Source organism: Hakea prostrata, chromosome 1, assembly GCF_041222555.1.
Source record: "Hakea prostrata isolate BN-2017 chromosome 1, UWA_Hpros_2, whole genome shotgun sequence".
NCBI classification, from domain to species: Eukaryota; Viridiplantae; Streptophyta; class Magnoliopsida; order Proteales; family Proteaceae; genus Hakea; species Hakea prostrata.
Genome location: NC_142600.1, coordinates 19,177,989 through 19,203,595, shown reverse-complemented (window position 1 = coordinate 19,203,595; position 25,607 = coordinate 19,177,989). Strand labels below are relative to the sequence as shown.

Here is a 25,607-nt window from a genome sequence, read left to right as displayed (position 1 = left end):
GTAGTACGGTGCTTGTTTTTGTATGTGTCTGATTGCACCACATACTGCAGGTCAGAAGAGTTTTGCACGAATTCGCCATGAAAAGGTAATATTTGAAAACGCTAACTATAGAACTCTTACATTTTATATATTTATAAATGTTATAGTATCAAATATTTAACTATGATATTTACAATGTTAAAACAGTTGAAAGAAACTGGAGTACAACTAGACCGTGCTGGTTTGTACATAATCACTCATGAACATGCAGATAGACGTTCAATTGATGAGATTGCACAAAAAACAATTGTATGTTTTCCTTTATTTTTTATTTATTTTTGAATCAAAATACCTGTCAGCTACTTTTTTGTTTCCAAATAAAATTAAGCATAATAAATATGTATGATATGTATATTTTATATGTTAATTGCAGGAAAAAATCAAGGAAAAGAAAGCAAAAATTGATGCCTCTCAAGGTAATGGCGAGAGTAATAATTGGGACACCGACATCTTTTCTCAGGTGTTAAAGAAAGATAAACGTAGACGCATTCAAGGGCTATGATTGGGAGCTAGGCTTGCCTCTAAGGAAAACAGAAGAGAAGATGATCCCGAACAAGTTGCTTTCCGAAAAATAAAGTTAATATGTTAGAAGCTCAAGTCACCAAGATTTTCTCGATTATTAAGCAATCAAATCCAGTTGTCGATAGAAGATTTTTCAAGCGGAGGAACAGGTAATGTTACTAAAATTTTATCAATCTCTAAAGCTTATTCTATTCCTAAATTTTATGATTCTTCTTGTTATTAATTTTGCAAATATTGTATCCCTGAGATAGGGGCTTAATCAATTTAATAGTCATGAAGGAAATCACTCTTCTAGGAGCAATGATGCATCTTGTTCTCATGAAGGTAATGTGATACTCTAAGCTATGGGCTTCTTATGAAATTTTGTTATAACATTGTTAATTGTTATTTATTTATTTAATTTTATATTGATTGCAGGATAATTTATTAAGAAGCTGATTCAAGCATTGCAAAGTTCCACATAACATAAAGCACAGAGGCTTGGATCGACTAGTTGATTCTAGTGTTTTTTTTTCAAGTACACTTGGAACTTTAGCACAGACCCTTTATCTAAAATTAAGTTTTAATTTGCAATTATTCTAGTTTGAGTCAGTTGGATGACAAGTAACTTTCTTTTTATTTTTAATTGATGTGTATGGATTTCAGATAATACTGAATTCAGTAAATATATATTTTGTTTCTATATATGTTGCGAATAAATGTATATCCAATAGATGACCTGTGAATACATTTGTAGAATAAAATCTGTAGCCACATCTTCATTGTGGATGAAATACTTACAAATAAATTTCCACACCTAAAGCATTATAGCAGAAACATTCGTAGTTAATATATCGTAGCTATAGATTAGCCACGGAAATATCAGTCGCTACAATGTGTATACCAAAAAGTGAGATGCAAAAACATCCGCAGCTAAAAGATATATAGCCACGAAAACATCTGGCGCTAAAATATGTGTAGTTAGAAGTTAGCCGCAGAATATCCACAATTATAGTTTTCGTAGCTATAGGGTAGCCGCGGTAACATATGTAGTTATACTTTCCGCAGATAGAAGATTTATAACCATGGAATTATCTGTCGTTACTATATGTGTAGGTAGAAGTTAAATGCGGAAATATCCACGGTTATATTTTTTCGTAGCTATAGGGTAGTCGCGGAAACATCCGCAGTTATTTTTTCCGCAGCTAGATGATATATAACCACAAAAATATCCATCGCTTCAATATGTGTAGCTAGAAGTTGGATGTGGAAACATCTGTAACTAACAATCCGTAGCTATAGATATAGCTACAGAAATACCTGTAACTAAAAAACCATAGCTATGGACAACCTTGTACATGCAGTATTTTATGTGTAGCTACTGCGTTTGCGACGGAGCCTGTTGCGACAGATAATAAACCGCATGTAATCCGTAGCTATAAGCTATTACTACGGATTTCGGTACATTTTACTACGGAAAATTCCGCGGTTATATGCCCCTTTTTTTTTTTTTTGTGGTGTGTTTTTTTTTTTTTTTTTTTATAATAATAAATATAAAAAAAAAAACCCTTTTTTTTTTTTTTTTGTCTTTTTTTTTCTTTTTCTTTTTAGTTTTGGCCTCCCTTTTCAATTTTTTTTTTGACCCCCCCCCCCCCCCCCCCCTTTTTTCCCACCCCCCTCCTTTTTTTTTTTTTGTTCCCCGAAACGGGAGGAGGGGAGAGGGGGGCCCCCCCATTTTTTAATTATTTTTTTTTTTCCCCTTTTATTGTAATTTCATTTATTTTGCTGTTTGTCTCACATTATGACTTTTATTTGTTCCATCGAGTATCAAATAATTTGATGAAAAGACTCTTTAATTGTCACTTAAGGATACAAGTTCGGCCTTGCTCACCATGAGGGCATGTGAGAATTAAGGAACTGTCGAATAACTTGAAAGTTTGTATATATTTTTTTTTTTTTTTATTGTAAATTTCATAAGAGTATGGATATTGGAAAGTTCCATTGTTCGAGTGGGCATCTTGTTTCTAATTTAGTTAAGGTGCTTTTTTATACTAAAGTTTCTATTAAGGACATAGCCAATCAAGAATAGGGATAGGGCTAATTTGTTCCATCTCAATCCGATTAAGATGAGATTAAGTTTGACTTGATTCATTAGGATTCAGGAAAAAAATTCTTTGGTGTGCACAGCAATGCACTTTTGTACTAAATAGAAAGTCGAGATTAAAAGTTTAATTTTAAAATTTTAAAATCCTTAATAGTCTTGTATTTATTTTGATTTTTCAGCCAACCATTTGGTACAAAAGTGCAATGCTATGCAAGTAGAAGATGTTTTCCCTAAAATTCAAGGTTAAAGATAAGATCTTAATTAATTATACCCTAAATCAAGTTTAGGGCGGGAACGAGTTTATCTATGAGCATTTAGGTTTGGAATGAGCTTGTTGTCCCTTCGTTGTATCGAACCTATTGAAGAATGGGGCTTTGATAATCTTTGAGTTCTCATCTTTGTTTACGATCATTTTTTTCTTATCTCTACAAATATATCCATCCCATTTTGGATCTCTAATTTTAATTTTCTTACATTGTAGGGTCTTTGGTTGTGTCTATCTATGGGTTGTCATCATAATCAGTCATTAATTGTTGTTGCCAGAGTCTTCGTCGCGTCTAGCGGGTAGAGATGAGATCCTAGATCACTTCACGAGTTGAGAGTGGGTCTATACGGTTTTGGGATTTGGCTAGCTAAACTATACTGGTTTAGCTTAAAATCGGGTTTCACTATAATGGTTTATAGACAAATACATTTGAAAAAGAACAACGGTTAGATTTTTGCATCGACACATGGCACACATCCAGCATGGCCATTATATGGCCGCCCAAATATTGGCCGCCGAAGATGTTAACCCCTTATTCGATATTGGCGATACGCAACACTGAAGTTGAGCCTCTATCCGACAATCATAATTGTCACATCATCGTTTCACATGGTTCAAATTTCAGACATTTTTCATCAAACTCGCATTTTAATCTAATTCCTCAAGAAGAATTACGAGATCATATAGCTACATCAACAGATGAAGTAGCATGAAAGCAAAAAAAGCTCATATTTACCCTTCTCGTGGAAGCAACTAGACTAGAAAGAGACAATCATTAGTTAACAAGTTTTTGTATTCAGACAAAACGACATGAACAACTAGGAAAGCAACAATGATGAAGGGGATAAGATTTAGAATGTCAAACAAGTTTAAAACTACCTGATATATAGGTTGCTGGCCTAACACAACAAGACCTTTAAATGCAAGTAATCATCAACTTCAGAAACTGACCATTTAGCTGTTGTCGATTTGGTCTGGACAGAAACTCTCCCACCTGGAGCATCAAGACCCAAATGCGAAAACCTTCCAATGAATAGAAGATCGATATGTAAAATTAGCCAACAAGAGTATCCACAAGATTTCAAGGGTTGAAGAAGCTTTTACTAATGTGTGGCTAGTAGATTCTCAACCACTCACTCCTAAATGCTTAGTTGGATTCTCTGATAGCCAACCTGAACCATATCTTGGCATACAAATCAAATAAAAAAAAATTAATTCATGCAGGACTTTAAAAAACTTGTGGTGCTACAGCGTGAACTGTTGAATCATGAATATGATAGGGAGAGAGAAAGAGAGACAAGATTAGAAATCCAGAATAGCTAGCCACCATTATTCCATTAAAGGGCATATGTGTATGAAACAGAGAAGTAAATGGTATGTTGGCAAATATACAGCAAAATCACAGAACAAATCACTCTCTCCATTTAAAACTCATTTAAAGCTCAAACCCACCAATCTTGATCACATATTCTATTAATATCTTTTGCGTGTTTAATCAACATAGTGCAAAACAACCTACCATTTGCATATCAGAACTGGCAATTGACTTTTGCTGTATCCTTCAAATCATATATGTACACAGAGAGAGAGAGAAATAATAAGTGCTTCATCAATCCACACGTCAAGGGCGACGATTAAATCAAACCCTTTGATTGTTACATCACAATACATACGCGTCATACTCACCTGTTTTCACGGCTGTTCGAGTGGGGGTAGAGTCTGAACTGAACTTGATGATGAACCGGCCGCCGGTTTCAAAACAGAGAAGACACTATTCCAGATCTCAGAGAAAGCTTGGACAATGATCTCATGGTGGTATGGAGAATTCAACTGCAAGAAACAATCAAGAAGGTCTTTAAGATCTTCTTTGCTGTAAATCTGCTTCTCCAGAATCATTTGAAGCATCGATTGCCGGAAATCTAGATAAGGATCATCCGATTCCTTCACCACAGCCAGACTCTCGCCGATTCGCCCGAACCCTTTAACTGTCTTTGAGTCTTCTGAGCAATTCATTGTTGTGGCTATTTGGGTATCCTTGCAATGGGCTTCTTCGCGTTCGGAATGGGAAAGTGGTGTCGTGTCCAGGTATTGAGCTGATAAAGAGGTGGCGGTGGTGGTGGTGGTGGTGGTGGTGTCGTCTTCTCCACCGGTTCTGTCCCAGGAGGAGGTGGAAGAAGAGGAAACAGGGATGTCGGAATTCCGGCAATGATGATGATGATCAGAAGATGCTTTGGACTTGGGTTTTGGGCTGAACACATTAGCGAGCTTTGGCCTTCGACAGCCACACCCAAGCTTCACTACCAGTGTGTTTCGAATGGTATTCTTTTCCCGGTTGGGTTTCGAAGAGGAAGACATCTTCTCTGTAGAGAGAGAGAGAGAGAGAGAGAGAGAGAGAAATGGTTGTTTATTTCGAACGCTGCCTTGCCGTTGAGAGGGAGGAAAGCTTTATAGCGCATGTTGGGCATGTGACATGTGGGGGCCTTTATTGCCTGTTTCTTAAGCTTTACTTATAGCAACAACAAAATCGAAAATTGCTTAGATGCTGCCCAATTAATACGCAGCACTGCAGCGAATTCGATCTTGACCGTTAATTTTCAAAAAATGTGCTTTACACATTTCGGAGATGGATGGTCGAGATCGAAATATCCATTAAATTGCACAACATTGAAGTGAGAGTCCCTCCATTTGGCAATTTGGCTTCTACGCCCTAGAAGCGTATGGCATATAATTTTTAAAAATTTTTTCTAGACTATCCCCTTAAGTTTACTATATTCCACAGCGCCCCCCTTGCTTAAAACGAAATATTATAAGTTAACTTCCTTAAAAGGTCAATCATTTTGGACCACTAAGTTGGGCTTGTAAAATGTCTAATATACCCCTCATAAAGTGTAAAGCCAAAAATATCCCTCAGTTAATTATTTTTTCCCTTCCTTCATTTACCTTCGACTCCGGCAAACCCCCATGCGAACACTAATGCCCACTCTCCAGTGACTGAAGCAAACACACCAGCTTCACCCCAAGTAATGTCATGAGTGATAAGTTGTGTTTCGATGACGCCTCTTTCGACATCCCAAATCATGCAAGTGGTATCTATGCTCGAAGTGCCAATCCTTCGTGGCTCTGACTCGTTCCAATCGAATGAAGTGAGAGGGGCACATAACTCGTTGGTCTTGTTGTTGTTGAAAATTGACTTGGGCTCAATCAAATTCTCACGAACTTTCCAAAGGCGAAGATAATCTCCAGAGGAGGCAAGATAATCTCCAGAGGAGGCTTGGACCTCTGAAGATTTTCAGAGTGACTTGGCACCATTAGGGTTGAATATGAGCTTCGTAGTGGGGTAAGGGTTGGTGGAAGTAGAGATTGAGACTGTATCTAAATGTTAGGGTTTCATCATCGAAGGAGACGATGTCAACTTTGTTGTTGTACTCTTTCAAGAAGCTACCGACGACGATGCATTGTGATTTGTTAGAGGAGGAAGATGCAGAGAAGGCCATGGCAGTAGGGGTGTAAACGGATCAAATTCGGATCAGATAGTGGTAATACAATATTCGCATCCTATTATATTCGGGTGGATTCGGATAATATCCTATCGATTTTCGGATGGATTCAGTCAGATTCAAATGATAATCGGACAATTATTTTCTTAAGTAGATTCTTCTAAATGTGCATGAATACATATTGAATATAAGTTTTCAACTACCTGTTGACATCTTTACTATTTTATTTATGAAGCTAAGTTTGAATTTTAAGAATTTAACAACTTTGGTAGTTATTTCAGTAGAAAGTCTAGAAAAATAGTCACATATCTCAAGTAAAAATGATAAAAACAAGAAAAATAAATCCAAATAAGTAATCTAATCGGATAATTTAATCCAATGGATAATAATTAGTAAGAAAGGGGTATACCATATTCGCATCCTATTAGTAATTTGACGGATTTGGATACCGTTAAACGGATCCGGATGTGAATTTAAAAGTGGATTTCGATTATCCATTTACACCCTTACATGGCAGTGGTACTCTTAGGGTTAGGATATAGGTCTATTGCTAAATTTTCAGTGGAGTGAATAGCAAAGCTTCCGCAAGAGGGGAAATTGAAGAACATCATTGGAATACCCAGTTCAAAGAAAACCTAACAACCGACAATTTTGTTAGGGATTCCTCTTTCGGATCTTGATTCGCATCCGATGATTGATCTTGCCATTGGTGCCAATGAGGTTGATCCTTATCTCAATCTTGTTAGGGGTCGAGGTGGGTCTCTATTGAGGGAGAAGATGATTGAGGGTGCTTACAAGAAGTTTATTGTCATTGTTGATGAATCCAAGCTGGTATTTGGATTGAAGCTTTCATGCCCTGCAGTTGAGATTGTGCCTTTCTGCTAGAGAGAGGGAGAGGGGGCATTAAGATTTGTGTTGGGGTTCGCCAAAGTCAAAGGAGGTTGCCGGACTTGGAAGTAAATAGAGGGAAGGAAAAAAAAAGAATTAACTGAAAGGTATTTTCGTCTTTACACAGTAACATGGGTATATCGGACATTTTACAAGTCAAACTTATCGGTCAAAATGTTTGATTGTTAAAGCTTGGTAACTTAGACTATTTTACTTCAAATAAGGGGGCACCATAGAATATATTACACTTAAGGGGGTAGTCACTAATTTGGGCCCCACTTAAGGGGGCGCCATAGAAAAAACTTTAATTTTTATGATGTATTCTAAAATCCAAGTTTTATGGTTTAAATGTTACAAGACCAACCTTAAATACAGGTTGTTTAGCAACATGACTGATTTTTGGGTAATTTGTTTGGGGTTAGGAACCTCCACCTATATAGAAGAGAAGAAATTTTCAAATTCACATTGGATGTATGACACGTGGATAATCCAACAACAAATTATTCTTTTTTAAGGAATATTTCAAAACTATAGAAATCCAAACAGAAAACCAAGGATTGGATGAGACCACCATGTTCTTGACTGCTTTAACTTCAGATACAAAAATAAATAAAAAAATTAAATTTTTTTAGTAAAAGAAAATCAATTTCTTTTTAAAGGATTTAAAAATATGAGTGTACTAAACTGAAAAAGGAAAAAAGAGAAGAAAACGATATTGAAGTCGAAATTGCTTGAGTCATGTGCATTTAATGCGCATGACAATTGAATTTCAATGGTCGAGATCGAAATTTCAATCGAAATTTTGATCTAACCAACCAAAATGATTCACTTGACGGTCCTACGCATTTACTCAAACAAATTCCAACACATATTGAAGTGTGACATGTAAGTCTGGGTGCAGTAATCATTACCTAAACAAGAGGTGGATTAACTGGACAGATACCCAGAACCCATACACACATGGGCCCATTTTACCAAAAAACAAATGGGCCCCATGCCAATGGATCCTGTTGATGGAAACGGATAACTCATTTACGTGGGGCCCTTCACATGTACATTATTTCCTGAATATCTACTTTTGGAGCTCAACAGATTCTTAAATCACCAAAATTCCATGTCCATAAATATGGCTCATAACTCATCTGTTAACATGTACGAGAGTGAGTAAATATGGAGATCCAACGTTCAGATTTTTGAAATCTTTGGAGAGTCTGATTCAAACACTCTTGGTACTTTTAACTAGAAATCACATCTCTTATTACTGTCATCTTTTAGAAATCACTCTTGGTGCATTTATTTTTGAAGTAAATGCACTGCTTGGAACCCTAGATCGTGGTGATGGTTTCGAAAACCAAATCGGTCGGTCCAGTTTAGTATCATTTAAGCCAGATGGGTCTATTGAGAGATACAAGGCGCCAAAGACGGGTACATGATTTGATTTAACGTAGATATCAGAGGCTGAGTTCCTTCTTCTTGTGGTAATTGGTTATGGCAGCCTTGTTTAGTTTTGGTGGTATTTGAGCCCAATAACACTGGACCTATATAAGCCCGTTTTCTCCTTCTCCCTCTCACTGTCCATAAGGATTGGGAAGAAGAAATTTGAAGTAATTTGAACTCCCTAGGGTTGTAAGCGGGCGGGGATGCGGGCGGGGATGTGGGGGCAACGCCCCCAGAACTTATAGAAGATCCACATCTTTTTGGGACTCAGAGTTTCTTTCAGTTTAGAGTTGGGCCCATGAATAGCTATGGCTTTGGGTTTCTAAGTATATGTATATATTTTGTAACAGAACATCTGTAATAATTGTTTGAGAATAATATAGTGAATACGTAATGCTGGACGTAACCTCGTATCGAGGTGAACGAAGATAAAATTTGTGTCCCTTTCTTCCTTGTTTTATGTTCAATTGTGTGTGATTGATTGATCGATCGCTCTAATCCTAAAATGCTGACAAGTTTTGATTGTGATAATTGGTATATCCGAGTTATGAAACTCAATGATGTAGAAAAAGCTACTCCTAGAGGAGCAACAACCACGTCAGTGCTTAGGGAAGTTGGGGTTAGGTGTGCAACACACCGGTTTAGACCTAAAAGCTTGTTTGGGTCCCTGCAAACCACCTTAGAGAACTTCACAAGCAAGCCACCCAATCACTAGGTCTCCTCTCTTGTCATGTATTGACTAAATAAACAAGAAAACAAAGAGAAAAGACTTAGAGATCTTTAGAGATCATATAAATTAACATTAAACAAAACTCAACTCATAACTAACTCCATATAGGTCATTCTCATAATAAAAAACAAGTTCTGATCCTCAAAAAAAAAATATAAATTCCATAACTCTTCACGTTGTAAGTTGTAACTCTAAATATTTGATTATTTTTCATTCGCTAATAATAAATGAAAGTTATCTTTATCGAGGAACTAAGCTACCTACTCCCCCTATTAAATTTAGTACGTATGGGTTATGCTTATATGTGTCTCTATCCCTAATGAAATAATCTCATTAATTATTGATATTAATTAATTGTATTTTACAATTGCGTCTTGTACCCGATGCTTGCTTTGAAAACCCATCTTTCATAATATAATTTAGTATTGAATGTGGATTATTATCTTTCATGCCCATAGACCTGAAGGTCACCACTCAAAAAATATAATACATGTGCTTCTCCATCCTTTTCACATATATTAAGGAAAGGGTTTTTAATTCCAACAATTTTAAGTTTAATAATACCGAATCCGGTTGAACCGTGGTCGGGTCACCAACCCCGGTTGAACCACGATTGGGGGATTAAACTCGTTTGGAGTCGGCCTTACCATGATCAAGACCGGTTTAGACCATGTCTCAATAGTTGCACGTGAATAAGAGGCCAACTATTATGGATATGAACGTGATTTCAAGGATTTCGGGATTCGTGATCGAGTCATAACAAGTAATTTCCATCGATGGGAGTGGGGATCGTGTCAAGATAGGTAACTACCCAAAGAAGGTAAAAACCCTAAGATCGGACGATCGTAAAGGAAAGAAGGCGAAAGAATCCAATGGTCGGGAGAAGGAGGTAAAGTCTATTTAAACAAATAGCCTACGCCCATATGAGGTATCTAAATCGTTTCTTTTACAATTACATTCAACTCCTGCTCTGCAACTCGCCAGAGTTTTGTGATCAATTTCTTAACTGACTTAACTTTCACAGGTGGCCTCCCGACTCCATAGTTGGGCCACATCAAACACTATTTTGCAGGTTCATCCTCAAAAATCTAAACGATGAGCAGATTTTAGACGCATCACTTCCTTATACTTAGTTTATATTTGTTCTTACTCCTCTATTGAAAGTTTTTACCTCTTTTTTATTTTTGATATTTTAAAATGGTGAAAGTATTTTACTCAGCCGGCGATAATTTAAGCAAGAATCTCAATTGATTTACTACGATACACACTCTGTGATACATATATGATGTTCTAAATGAGTGTCTATCGGTATCAACAATGTGGGTGTAACCATGAATAAAACAAGTAGCTTATTGCTTTGATGAATGAATATGTCTTTCTAAATCAAGATACAAATTATGAATTTTATCCTTATACTTAAAGAGTGATCGCGATAGGTCTAAAATAGATATTCTTAAGATGTTCTTGCAAGTAATGTTATTATAATAGTATGAAGAATCAAAGGGTCTATCAAAGAGTACACTCTATGTCTAAACCCTTTCATGTGTCTATTTCTATTCTCCTCAAAATAAGAAAGACTTGTCTCCTCATATGGGTAGGAGAGAGATAATCAAATGGGTTTTTGTCATAAAATAAAAATTTTTAATTACTTTTCATCATTTTAATAAGAGAAAAAGAGTTTTTTACATGTATACCATAAATTAATATTGGGGTCTCTTTAATGCAACATATTACGTGTGGGTCCCAAGCAAATTAAGTATATTCAAATTTCAAACGTGAAAGGACCAAAATGTTACTCAAGGTATTTAATACACTGTGTTAATATATAGTTTTAAAAAGAGATACTTAGTTATTAAACATTAATTATATGGTTAAAAAAATATACATATCCCAAAAAATGAAGAAAAAAATAATAACACAATGTATTAAGTAATCTGAATGTCATTTTGGTCTCTCCATGTTTGATATTTAAATGTACTTAACAGCGACTTACAATGTTAGTCTAGTTAGGACTGATACGTAATATATTGTCCTAAGTAGTACACTAAAAGGACATACACGTAAAAAATTCTAAGAAAAATCACAAACTCTAATTAGCTTTCCTTTTAAGTTGAAATCCTCTATCTTGCTGAGTAAAGACTTATGTTTTTTTATACATTTCTATCATATATTAGAAGAAGAACCCACTGTTAAATTATGATAAGAAAAATTGAAGGTAACCTCACAATGAAATCCTCCCAATCAATGTGGTAAAAATATATAATGTAGAGGGTTTTTTTTTTTTTTCAAATAAAACAATGAAAGCTTAGATTTTGACAAATGTGTTAGATATGAACCTAGTCCAAGACCCAAACAAGTTAGCCAAGGCATGCAGTGGCATCATCCACATAATGAACTGCCGTGCACGCCCCTTGTCGAAGCTTGGAAGCCAAGCATCATAACCCCATAATAATGATGCCCAACACGAAAGCATTTTCACATTCCAAATGATCAAACGGAACCTTAATGAGACTTCAGACGTGCAGATTAGAAACTCCTATTTTCCATTCTTTTACTTTTGTTTGTAAAATAAGAATCTTCTAAGCTGTATTATGACCTTGACCTCGTCTAACCACGTACTAAAATGCGCCGCCTTTGACTTAGATCAGAGGACACTGACAGGATATTCCAATTCCAAGCCATCCACGACTCATCAACTCGGGCGTACAAAAATGAATCTACACCAGATGCATCTTAGCACAATTCCCCGTGAGATTTTATCTATTCATCTAGATCTAAACTAGAAAGGGTCCACAATAGGGACGGCCCAGATTAGAAGCGTACGAGTTCCCGGGACCCACGGTAGGAACCAGCAGTCAAAAACTCAAAAGGTCGAATTAAGGACAGTCTTTATCAAATCAGAAACCCTTGGCTTTATATAATAATGATTGGAAATTGAAAAAACCCTAGAACCGGAAGGACGAAAATAGCCTTACCGAACATTTAACTGCCCCCAGAGGCGCCAAAAGTACAAACTAAATGGCGTTCTGTTCAGGAATCTCTACAATTCTCTTTTCTTTTTAAAATACGTTCCCAATTGACGCGAAAGCGTTCGAGACAAGAAACCCTTTGTCTTTGCTTCTCTCTCTCTCGCAGCGTTTCTCTCTCCCCTACAAAATATTTCACCCAAACTACCTTTCATCTCTGGTTTTCAAGTTTCTGCAAATTCCAGATTCTCCCTCTTTACTCCAAATTGCGAGATCGGTCTCTGGAGGTTAAAGAGAACATCTATTACTCTAAGTTGATTCTCTTAATTTTTTTCTTCTTCTATTTTTAATGTTTCAATCCGATTACTTGTGGTTGCAGGGAGATCAAACAAAGGATATGTTTCTGGTAGAATTGTCGAATTAGCTTCTTCATTCGTGTTCGAATAGTGATTGTCAGTTCGGTGTTGTTGCTCTTCAACGCAATAGGTACGATTAATTAATTTTCTTTTACCTTTCTTTATTCCGCGATTTCGTGTTAACGAGGAATGCATCTGGAAGTCTAAGTCGCTTGCAAGTTTCTTCGGAGAAGAATGAAGCTGTAAATTTGATTCGTCTGTCTCCGTGTCACAGGGCGTTCTGTGGACGCTGCTGCGAAGAGGTTAAGATGTTGGGAGATCTGATAAATAGAGGTCTTGTGTATGTACTGATCCTTCTCTTCCATTACTTTAATTCCAATGCTTTCTTCCAAGTTGTTCATTTTATTTCTTAAATTTCTGCTGCCGAAATCTGAAGAAATTTATGTTTCGTTGTTTTCAGGATGCTTTTCGGATATGCAGTTCCGGCGTTCGAGTGCTACAAAACTGTGGAGAAGAACAGAGTTGAGATTAATCAACTTCGCTTTTGGTGTCAATATTGGTAACAAGAACCTTTCTTTTGATTCGCTTTTAAATACTTATATCTGAACTATACAAATAACTTCTCCCGCTCTCCTCACAGTTCCGAAAAAATCTTGTCGAGAATCATTGATGCTTTTGATGGTGCTTTTTTCGAGTTTTGATCCTATGACCAAGTGATTCTTCGAATTTTGAAGTTTTGTCTTATGACCAAGTAAAACCGAATTAGCTAGATTGATCTTGTTGACGGGGCTGAGTCAACTCATGAATCAGTCTCACTCGTGACTGAGTTCAAGTTTAGTCCTATAAAATCTCCAAACAGAGTAACCATCTTTCCTTCCAAAAGCTTGATGATAACAAAGCTATTACATTTCCTAGGTAATCAATGACGAGGATCACATGTTATAGTATGCCCCTGTATTTAAAACTTGCGTTTTGAGAGATTGAAAGAATCCAAAATTAGTTGGCACATTAAACATTTAATATACAATAATAGAGATTATCTAAATGACACAACTTTTGCGTATTTAAAACTTTGATATTTATTTATTTAATCGCCTCTTTACTATTCTTAAAAGTTAATATTTGAGTTGTATATTCATAAACAATTTGAAAATGACTTGTTAGTGTATCATTATCAAAACTTTTAGAGTACAAACGTTGAATGAGTGTATTTGCACTCATAGAGGGAAAAAAGTGTTTTATACTGAAAGGTTAAAATAAAGTAAGAAAACAAATTATTGACATCTTAAGCTGGGTAAATAAAGAACTGCTATGCTAAAATGTAAACAAGAAATTTGCTGTCTTATCAGGTGATTACTAAACAATGAACAGCAGAAGCAAAATTTTGATCTGATGACATCAACTAACTAAAAATATAGGAAGGATACCAATATTTCATTTGTGTTCCGTCAACCGATGGTGCTTTTAATTGAATGTCTCCTGGTGAAAACAATCAGGATACCAATTTTGACTGCTTAAAATGGAAGGCAGTCAATGGTTTTTGTGTTAATTTTCTGTATGAATGGCATGAATATAGGCCAGTTTCAGTTTCCCAATTACGTTGTTGAATGATTCATAAATGTGGATTTTACAGGATCATCGTTGCGCTGTTGACAGTATTGGAGAGGTTTGGAGATGTTTTTGTCTCATGGTAAGAAGAGTGATCACCATGAATTTGTAGATAGTAAGAAATCTTGAATTGTTATAATGTGCTTTGTGCTGATCCTTGTAAAGGTTACCAATGTACGGAGAAATGAAGGTGGTCTTCTTTGTCTACTTATGGTACCCCAAGACCAAGGTGATTCTTGTACATTCCCTTAATTTCAAAACATTTAGTAGTTGTAATGCCTGATGTACTAACACCAGGAGCTCAACTGCAAATTTTAGGGAACAAGCTTTGTCTATGATGTGATCTTTCGGCCATATGTTGCAAAACATGAGACCGAAATCGAAAGGAAGTTGCTGGAACTGCGGGCTCGAGCCTGGGATTTTGCTGTTTTTCACTGGGAGAATTGCGCCGACTATGGACAGACCACATTCTTCCATATTCTCCAGTATTTCGCTTCTAAATCTTCAAATCCCAATGGCAGCTTGCAGGTACATCTTACTTCTATAAACTTTATTTAATCCCCTGCAATTGCCCATTCATCACAACATTATGAGACACAAAACAGAGAACTATCATAACGATGGGATCAAATTTTGTATAGCCATCCACCCATGAGCATCACTGCATCACTGTTGTTGTTAGTAGAGATTTGGGTCCATTCAATTGATTCCTGTTGGACCTATCACAAAACAGAGAACTACCACAATCACTGTTGTTTATCCATCCATCCATGAGCATCACTTCAAACCTAACTCCATTCAATTGATCCTTGTTCATAAAACCAAATCTATTCTGAGTTTTGGTTTTGAACCCCGCAGACGATCGACCAGCAACTTATCAATTCAAGGGCTGCGGACTCTGGCAGACGACAGCGACAGACAGAGAGGAAGCCCATTCAGCAGTCAAGTAAGAGTAGATGGCCGTGGGCACCCTCACCCTCAGCGCCACCGATGAAACGCTTGGAGTCTCAATCATCAAAATCTGATATCGTTCAAGAAGAACTGCCCCATGAGATATCATTAGTAGCAACTATGATGAATATGGATCCAAACATATTCGCATCCGATGATCGAACAGATCCTCCCCCAGTCACTGAAGAAGCGGGTCTGATCGAAAAAATGCGAGCAGCCCTTCGACAACGGCGTTCCCAATCTCGTTCAAACCAATGATCACAAAAACAGACGCAGAACGCAGTTGAAACAAAAATCAACGATTGTAAATATGTGACACGATTGATAATTGTTCCCCAATTGAAAATTTTAGTTAATTCTTTTGCAAAATATTTTCAATTCTGTACTCTCTCTATCTCACTCTCGAAAGTCACAATGAAAAGCAGAAGTTTAGTAAAAAAAAGGTGGGATTATTATTTACATACATCATCGCAGCAAGGAATCTATTCTGTATTCTGTCAAACTGCACAAGTCCGTGACAGGCGGAGTTACCATCAATTGATGCAATCGCCGCTACTACCTTCGTCCGCTGTTCCTGCCGATCCTAATCAAGTGGAGCAACTGATCGAACACCGATGCAATCTTGGAAAAGATTTGCCGATTTAAGAATCCAAGGCAAGCATTGACCGAACTCCTCAAGTATTCACTGGAGAATCCATCCCAAATCCTTTGGAATAAATGCCGACCAGAAGAGCCGGGCGTCACAGACATGGGTTGTAGGTAAGCCCAAGCCGCTTGTTTAACAAGGCGATTTCTGATACAGATTTCATAGCCGGAATCACCACCTGGAAGAGCCCTGGGAGACTGAGTACCAGCTAGCGGCGATGATGGCAGGAGATCCTTCAAAGATGTGTAATTCGTCTTCCTCCGAAATGAGACTAGCTCCAGATCGTCAACAGTATGCAAGGCTTTCTTCCCACCATTAACGATGGAATCGCCATCGTCTGAAGAAAGATTAAGCTTTTCAGGAATTACAGAAAAACCAATAGAGTTTCTCCGTCGAATAAGAGGTTCCGCCATGGACGTACACATCGAAGAAGCAGGAGGCATAGCAGAGCCAGAGTGAAGATGACAATTGACAACAGTAGGAATCAAGATTAGGAAGAATTCTCTGGCTCAACAGGATTAGGAAGGACTCTAGGTTAAATGGGGTTGAACGACCTGGAATTTCCTTCCTTCTTTCTTTCTTTTCTTAATTTTTTTATTTTAAGTTTTCTTGGGGACGATAGACTCGGAACTTCTTTGATCAAGTCTCTCTGATTGGAACAAATCACACCGTTGTAGGGGATCAGAACCGTTGGTTTTGGTTTCTTCATCCGTGGCCACCTCTCATTTCTTTTTTTTCTTTTTGGCCACCTCTATCTCTGAATGAAGAGCTTTCTTCGCTTTGATTGGGTCATGGGCAATAATTGGAGGTTAGGGACATGTAAGGTGGGGCCCTGGGTGGGGGTCATTGTCTCTCACTAGTGTTAGCTTGAATCATGCTGTTTTGCATTATGTTATTGGGCAATGAGAAGTTGCTTACGGAAGCTTATTCTGATGGTGATGGTAGTAGTACAGTAGTACTCAGTAAATAAGGACCATAAGAATCGCATCTAATGAGCGATGGCTACCGATCAGTGGTTGTAATTAAATCCACGAGCGACAACTTTGAATCGGAATAAGGGACGGACCCAATGTTTTTTGCTTTTGTTCTCGTTTAACTGGTGCGTTATAACCACGTGGCAATGGTGATATGTATTGATGATAATCATGATAATGATTGTGTTTGAATGGGTGGACCATCCGGGTCCCGGTTCGAAAATGGGTTGTGGGAATTGAATGACGTGGCAATGTGAAAGCTTGGATAGATTGCTGGTCCCCACATCACGCGTTTGCTTTTGCGCGGAATCTTCAAAACGAGGCCACTTCCAGAAAAGGGTCGTCGCCACGTAAGCCCACCGGCCTTTTCCAAATCATTTCTGAAGAACAGTTCAATATTTTGGTAATTTGTTAATAAAGTCTTGATATTTAAATGTTTAACAAACTACTTTGAAGTCTACCCAAAAAAGATCTATTTTACATAAAATTCATATATCAATCTTCATACCTAGATGCATTGGAATGGGTCATCTCATAATGAAACAAACTCATTTTCATCATTTGATTGATTTTCTATTTCTCTGTACTTTATATGTCTAATCGCTTGAAAGTTCTATTATGATTCAGTTTTTTTAGTCTAGTACAAGCATTGACTTCTTCATTGCATATATGAAGAAGCCAAGGATTGGTGTTATGCCAAACAATCGATAGTTCGACTGTTTCAAATTTTACAGATGCTATAAGGAATTTACCGATGAACATAAGACAAAACCAAGAACAAATACAAGACCAATATCAGGTCCATTTCCTTGTAGATGTGATACATGTGTCTTAACATCATATAAATGGTTGATTAATGTGATCTATAAATGGATTTCTACCATTTGATATGATATTGAGACACATGTCACATATCTACAAGGAAACGGATGGTCATTTTCTGACAAGGAAATAGACCTGATAAATTTTCAAAATGGATCGTCTTCCACAATTTTGTTGTCAGGGTATAGGTAGAATAATTTTTACATTTTAAAGAAAATATAATTCTATTTACTTATTATAAATAAATAAATAAATTCAAAGAGTCTCAACTCTCGTTTTAATGAGAGCAATAGTTGAAAGCAAATAGAGACTGATTGTCTCTCAGTGGTGAGGTTACTCTTACAGCCAAATAGCCCTGTTCCATTTCAGCTTCAAAATGTGATAGCTGATATTAGATATCTGGCTATGACCCCACTTTCTTGTGTCTTTTGTTTTACTCCAAAAGAAGCCAACTCTGTGGTTCATTCCTTGGCCCAGGAAGCCCTAGTGCTTGAGACTGCACTGATTTGACAAAATTCCACTGTCTGGCTGAAGGAGCATGTTCCTCAGCCAGAGCCTATGTCTCCTTCAATATAGTCTTGTTTTCTACCAAAAAAAAAAAAAAACAGTTCAAAGCAAATCTATTTGCACCTCCGCCTTACACCTTGCAAGTTTGAAATTATAAATATCAGAAAACGAAATCAATAATGCATGATATACATTTGGGCATTGTTTTTCAATACAATGCATTGTGCTAAAGAGTCTTGTGTCCTTTCTCTTTCCTTTCCCATTCACCTTGCAACCAAACATATTCTACAATTTTTAAAATTTATTATGCATTTATTTAAAGTCTTTCCAATTTAATATATTTAATGTCGTAATCCTAATAAGGGTTGGTTCTTGCTTGGTCAACCTGAATTTGGGTCAGGATTTTCTTCATTTTAGGTCACCAACTCTTCACTTGTATGAATTGTATCTACCCAAGGTTATCAATTGAATTTTAAGAAGAAAAAAAAGAGTTAATAAATAACAAATCAGTTTGTTAATTATTTTGATCAATGAGCCATTAAAGACTCTAATAGACATGATAAATGATTTCCACTTCATTTATTTTTTTGGGTAGTAATTAAAACATTTAGTCATTGTAATCATATATATCTCGATTCAAGTTAACAAATTTAGATGTCTATTCTTTCTTAAAAAAGAAAATTATTAAAATACAAATGTTTTTTTTTTGTTTTTGGTTTGCCAACCCCGGTTTTTTTAAACCGGTGTTCCACTCGCATCGCATACATGGCTGTGGTGGGTGAGTCTCCCAACGGGGATTTTTTGCATCCATAAGGATTCGATACCGAAACTTTGCTTAAGCGAACCAAGCTGCTTACCACTTAGACCAACCCCCGTTGGTTAAAATGCAAATGTCTGATGTCTATGAAAATCCATTGAAATTTGATAAAATTTTCTTGATTTAGTATATTTAAAAAATATTTACTAAATAAGATTTTTTAAGATTCCGATTTAAAAAGATTTACCTAATCCTTATTTTAGTGTCCATCATCCTCGTCCAACATATATTTGGATAGAAACTATTAAAATTAATTTTTTAAATTTTTTTCTTAATAATTTACTTCTAAAGATTATGATATTTTTTGAATAAATTCTCATTCTTTGTTTTACCTAATTAGAGTAATGATTGCAATAATCCGATTTTTTTTTGTTAAAAGTAAAAAATGGTTTGGAAACTTTTGTGTAGAATAAATTATAGAATGAAAATTAAGTTTGATATGTCAAAATAAAAACATGACAAAAAAAAAAGGAAAACTGAGAACAGGTCGTTAGGGTTTGGAAGTGAGAAAAAGGAGAAACAATGTCGTTTTTATTAATAAAAAAAATATATGTTTACCATTGTACTCTCAATTTTTATTTTTTTTTATAATAATTGTACCCTCAATTTGCATTTAGATTTTAAGACTTGCGCAAAATTGAGTAGAATGAGCTTTTGACCTAGAATCCATATTCTGAATTTTGGGGGTCTTCAATTTGTTTAAATGTTAAATATGATCCAAAATAGATACTGAACACATAAAAAATATATATACAAAATGTTAGAAAATAAGAGTGAAAATGGATTAAAAAAAAAAATAAAAAAATAAAAAAAAAAAGGCCCTTTGTAACCACTATCTATGTTTTTCAAAAGAAAACTTTAATGAATTTACTTCTATAATTTTAGGTTTTTATTTTTATTTTTATTTTTTAATATGTAACATGTTTCCGACGTGGATTGATAGGGCTTGTACCGCTCCATGGGCCTTTAACAAACTCAAATGTCCCGTGAATGAGCAAGAGAATGAACTAACAATGAGAGGGTCAATCGACCCAAGGTTTTCAACCCACGCCGGCATAAGGGAAGGGATCAGAGAGCTTGTTACTTACCACTAGGGAGTCCAGTGAATTCATGTTTATTGACTGGGGGTTCAACATGAGAAATCAATGTCAGAGCTAGCTAGAGACGGCTTTGTTCTTTGTAGGAGAATCACTCAAGCTTAATTAGCACGAGCAACACCTTCTACGAATCCATGAACTCATTTTGAACCAGTTTCTCTTTTCAAGATAGGTTGAGTGTTGTTCTGTTGTTATTCGCCGTCCTTGCCATGGTTCAAACCTTTATGCACAGCTCGTACACCATTTAACAAGCTAAATAGGGATTCCCCGATATATCTTTCTTCTACTTTTGATATGGGTCATTCTCCCATATTCAAGAGATTGAAGAGAATGGGACAATAACTTTAACTTACTCTTTAAAAGAGAATATATATATATATATATGTTTTTTTTTTTTTTTTTTTTTTTTTTTTTTTTTTTTTTTTTTTTTTTTTTTTTAATTGTTGTCCACATTTAATTTAATTTAAAATAGTTATTGCTAGGAAAGAAAATAAATATTATTATATTTTTTATAATTTATTTATATAAAATTAAGATACAATGGATAACAAAGAAATTGTGAAACTGGTTAGCAAAATCAGATCATCCTGAAAAATCAAATTGATTCTAAAAGAAAATATTTTAAAAGTAGATGAGTGATAATTAAAATGGAGAGTAAGTTTATTTTCAACGAAGGAATTTTATTGTTATTTTAGGTAGTTAGGGACCATTTTTATTAGGTTAGAATGAAAAGCAATAAATATGTAGTAGGTACATATTTTCAAAAGTAAAAAGACAGAATCTCTACCATTGTTCCAGAAACACATCCATAAATATTCATTTCCTTACTAAGAGAAAAACACTAAAATGTAAATTCCTTTATCAAAATAAATAAATAAATTTAACATTTTTAAAATATTTATCAATTTTAACAACTTCCAAATTATTTTTAAATATTTTGAGTTGAAAATTTTTGAGAACCAATTTCTACACAATTGTCATTAGATCATTTACATAATTCCAAAAATGAGATCGTTTTTAACTTTTGCATATCAGAATGCCATATATTATTTATGGCATGGGATTTTGCAGCATTAAAAGACAAAAGAAACTTAATCGTGGGCCCCATGATATAGTTTATTTAGGCTAAACAGCAAACATTTCCCATCAAAGAGTTTTATACGTTTCATCCACTTAAAATGGGCCAAAAATTTAGTTGACTCTTTTATGTTGGATAACTCACGACTTAACAGTTGGGATTAGTGTTCAATTAATTTTCATTATTAAATGACCAAAATGCCCTCTTATAATATTTAAAGAGAGAAAATTACTAAAGTATCATTGTTTCTTGACGGTGGTGTAGGTTTTGTTTTTTGAGCAGCTTCAGCTCCGTCAGGTCATTGCAAGAACCTTGAGAAGATTGAGAGAGGGATTTGGGAGTCAAAGCATATGAGGGATCTCATTTTGTAAATTAGTAAACTTTAACCCTTAAAATGTAAAAATAAAAATTAGTATTTTACAAGTAAATCCCGCCACTTGTTTTTCAATTATTCAATCATATTTGCTTACGTGACATAATCAGCACCGTCAGCAGTAACTAGCTATAATAGCCCTTCTTTTGAATGATCTTTCTTTACCACAACAAAAGGCTATGAAGTAGATGGGTGGGGAATTCAAATAGTTGGGGCTGCACTTCAACAGTCTCATATACCTAAGTCCGTGTGAAAGGTTATCTGGGATGTTAAACCCCCTGCCCCCCCCCCCTCCCAAAAAAAATTACAACACTTTCTTTGGAGAGCCTTATTGAGTGGGCTAACCACTTCTCCTGACCTTAGGCACCGTAATATTCAAGTGGATTCACAATGTCTTAAATGTGGAAAGGAAGGGGAGCATATTGAACATATATTGTTGGATTGTCCTATTGCTAGAGCTGTATGGTTTTCTTCCAAGCTGGGTTTTGCTGTTCCTACATCTAACCTCTCTCTCTTTGATTTTATTGAAGCATGGAGGACAGTGGCAGAGGAGAAGCAACTCTGGGAATAGGTTTCTGGTTTAGCTACCTTCATCTGCTGGGGTTTATGGAAGTCTAGGAACAACCTGCTATTTAATGGTTTAATATCTTCTCCTTTAGACATTTTGCAGTTGGCATCAAGTAATCTCTCAGATTTTTTGAAGGCTAAGATGGTGTCTCAAAGAAAACTCAATAATCTTGTTGCCCGAATAATTAGAGAAACCAAGTGGAGCTCTCGACTTAGAGTGATCTTCAAACTAAATTCATATGCAACAGTTAAAGGAGAGAAATGAGAATTGGGTTTTTTAATTAGAAGAATGTTCGCTAGTAACAGTCTTTTCTTTGCCCTATTCTTTTTATTCAACTCTTGAAAGAAAAGTATTAAGTATGAGAGAAGGTCTACTACTGGCTGTAAGTGAAGCTCTGGAGAGATTGATTGTGGAAAGTGATTGTCAAATGCTGATTAATATGTTGTTGTCCAAGTTTACAATATCTACTGAGGTCCAAAGTATAGTTGAAGGCATTGTCCTCCTCTGCTATATTTTTTGTTTCTTGCTGTTTTATTTTTAGTTCTAGGGAATGTAAATCCATAGCTCATTCCTTAGTTAGGAGGGCAGTCGCCTCAGCATGGAAGATTGACTAACCACATTCCACTCCTTAGCTCTCGAATATGTGTAATTCTAAGGCCTCGTGTTATTGTTCCTTCTCTTTTTCTGAATAAAATTTGAATTATCAAAAGAAAATAAAACAACAGGATATGAAGGAAATACATAAATTTTGCCCGTAATAAATTCTTATAAAAAACAAAACAAAAGAAAGAAAACTTCCATGATAAATAACATCTGGAAATGGAAACAAAAAACACCGAATGGAGAAATTAGCAAGACATTACGCGTTTCAAAACAAAATCCAACGCCAAGTTTGTTTGTTTGCTTTCACCCTCTTTCCTCTTTCCTCTTTCCTCACAAGTCACAAATCCCTTCTTCTCTTACTTATCCGTAGCTAGAGAATATCACCTCATAATCTCCATAAAAGGCCCACAACTGGTATCTAAACGTGACGACAGAACCTTATTCTTATAACAAATCCCATAAATTAATAAATTAAAAAATATATATAAATACACAAAGATTTAATATGATTCACACGCTAATATAATATGTTATATCTACAGGTGAAGAACAAATATTTTTCACTCCCAAAAGTCTAGTCGAAAATTTCGAATCTAGATTTCAATAATGTTGTAGGTGAACATAATATATATATATATATATATATATATATATATATATATATATATATATATATATATATCAGGTTCATCTTCAAATCCGGTACAAAAATTCGAGTCAAAATATAACACCTATTATGTACTTTGAGCTTTGTGTTAGTTTACTACTGCAAGTAAATCAACTCTCTCTCTCTCTCTCTCTCTCTTCCCCCTCTCCCCCCCTCCAATATAACAACCCTCAACCTTCACAATTCATGCATATTATACACTTATTGGTTCTTTTTCTTGTTTTTTTGATATTCCCACTGTTGGGTTGTGGGCTTAACTAACACTGGTCGTTTATCTAAACACATATTCATTCATGTTATTTAATTATGAGTATTACTGACATTTATCATTGTCGGAGTAGTTAAAGGTTAGAGTTTTACATTATAAATAGTTTATTTGGGTTTGAGGTTGCTTCCACACACTCTCGTGGATTTTTGTTCGCGGCTGCGCGGTATCCATCCACGCAGCCGTTAGAATATGACACGTGGTTTGAAAAAAATGAATGGTTTACATTGTTTCAATAAGTTTTTATATATAAAATGCTTTTATAAATTACAATTATTCGTCCCTTATACTTTTTAAATTTACAAAATTAATCCCTGTTCATCTCTATGAGAATCAAATCGTAAACCGGAAATACAAACTCCTCTAATCCCTCCAGTGTTCACCTTGCCTTCACCGAAAAATCACCGATGGGCTCCTTTGGTGACTTTTTTCAAAGCTGCAACATGAGAGAGATTTTCTAGCAGCAGATCAATTTAGTAGAATGAATGTAGTGGGTTTGTGGTGTAAAGGGAAGGCATAACTGTTGGAACAAAATGAAAGAAGACGAGCAAGAACAGAGTGATAGGAAAAACTCCAGAATACTTCTTCACTTAATCGATTACAAAAGACCATCTTTAATGCCTTTTTAAAGAAAAGACTCTACCTAAGACTTCAAAAACATAAAACCATAACTAACAGAGTCCTATAAAAATTAAAAACAAAACAACTTCTCAAACCGGACTCAACCTCCTACAAAATAGCAACTACTCTTACAATAATCAACTTCTAAAAATAGCAACAGAAATCAGCAACGGAGAACCCCTATATGTAAAAGACTCATTCTCCCACCACTCCACCAAATTATCTCTTCTTCTTCTTTCGACTTCAGCACCCAAAATCCAGATGTTTCTTTTGTCGGACACCAAACCCAAGAACTTCGGGAGGAGGAGATTAGGAACTGCTTGTCTTAAAAGATTGAGAAGCTTGCCAGAGGACAACCCGTTCTGTCTGCCTTCCAGAGCTGGATGGGCGACGAATTTCCCGTTCATAGAATCTTCCACGCCATTAATCGACTCAGGAAACTAAGTATGAATAAATGCGCTCTTGATGTGATTCCCCTTCTTTTATAATTCTCTTTGCTCCTTGTACATGGAATGCACACTATATGTTTGCTTAAATGCTCAAAAGAACCACTACGCCACCTAATGAACCTCTTCAATCTTGGTTGAGTGCTTTTAGAGATACATTACTAAGTTGAATAACTGCTACATTGTGACAGGTAATGGAATGGGTAATTAGAGAAAGAGTTTGATTACTCTTATGTTGGTTGGAGACTTGGAGTTCACTTCATGGGATATCGCAAGTCTGTTGGAGTTTACGGTTAAGCTTCATGGGATATCGCAAGGTGAGCGTCTTTTCTCCTGTGTCCTCCTGAGTTAACGGTTGGCTTCACACGAAAATCTCTCTCATGTTGCCCATCGGTGATTTCCGGTGAACACTGGAGGGGTTAGAGGAGTTTGTAAATTCAGTTTAGGATTTTGTTCACACCGAGATGAGCAGGATTGATTTTGTAAATTTAGAAAGTATAAGGGACGAATAATTGTAATTTATAAAATATTTTAAATATAAAAATTTAGTGAAAGAATCTAAACCGTTCATTTTTTCAATACCACGTGGCACATTCTGACGGCTGCGCGGATGGATACCCGCGCAGCCGCCAACAAAAATCCCACTCTCGTAGGATTCAAAAAAATCAGAGGCTTATTCAAGGATAATAAAGAAGGCGAATCTGTAACAAGAACATACTACTGATATTTATTCACCTACGCTTCCGGTAATTATATTCATAATACATGTTTTGATTATTAT

General features: G+C 35.8%; 2 protein-coding genes across 3 annotated transcripts; one reads left to right on the top strand and one right to left on the bottom strand.

Moving 5' to 3' along the window:
- Positions 1–3,022: 3,022 nt before the first annotated feature.
- Positions 3,023–5,286, bottom strand: LOC149028084 (uncharacterized). Its single transcript, XM_089147701.1, has 2 exons — positions 4,596–5,286; positions 3,023–4,092 (listed from the first exon to the last, which is right to left on the bottom strand). Exon 1 carries the CDS (start codon positions 5,262–5,264, stop codon positions 4,602–4,604), a length of 663 nt encoding a protein of 220 aa, XP_089003827.1. The 5' UTR covers positions 5,265–5,286; the 3' UTR covers positions 3,023–4,092; positions 4,596–4,601.
- A 7,204-nt stretch (positions 5,287–12,490) lies between these two features.
- On the top strand, positions 12,491–15,924 carry LOC149028083 (putative HVA22-like protein g). 2 transcript variants are annotated; one of them, XM_089168423.1, is made up of 8 exons: positions 12,491–12,714; positions 12,807–12,913; positions 13,058–13,123; positions 13,244–13,342; positions 14,417–14,473; positions 14,557–14,620; positions 14,710–14,919; positions 15,250–15,924. In XM_089168423.1, exons 3-8 carry the CDS (start codon positions 13,092–13,094, stop codon positions 15,598–15,600), a joined length of 813 nt encoding a protein of 270 aa, XP_089024549.1. In that variant the 5' UTR covers positions 12,491–12,714; positions 12,807–12,913; positions 13,058–13,091; the 3' UTR covers positions 15,601–15,924. The 2 variants fall into 2 exon arrangements, with proteins under 2 accessions (XP_089024549.1, XP_089024556.1); XM_089168430.1 differs by lacking the exons at positions 12,491–12,714; positions 12,807–12,913 and having other exon boundaries at positions 13,071–13,127.
- The last annotated feature ends 9,683 nt before the right edge of the window (positions 15,925–25,607 follow it).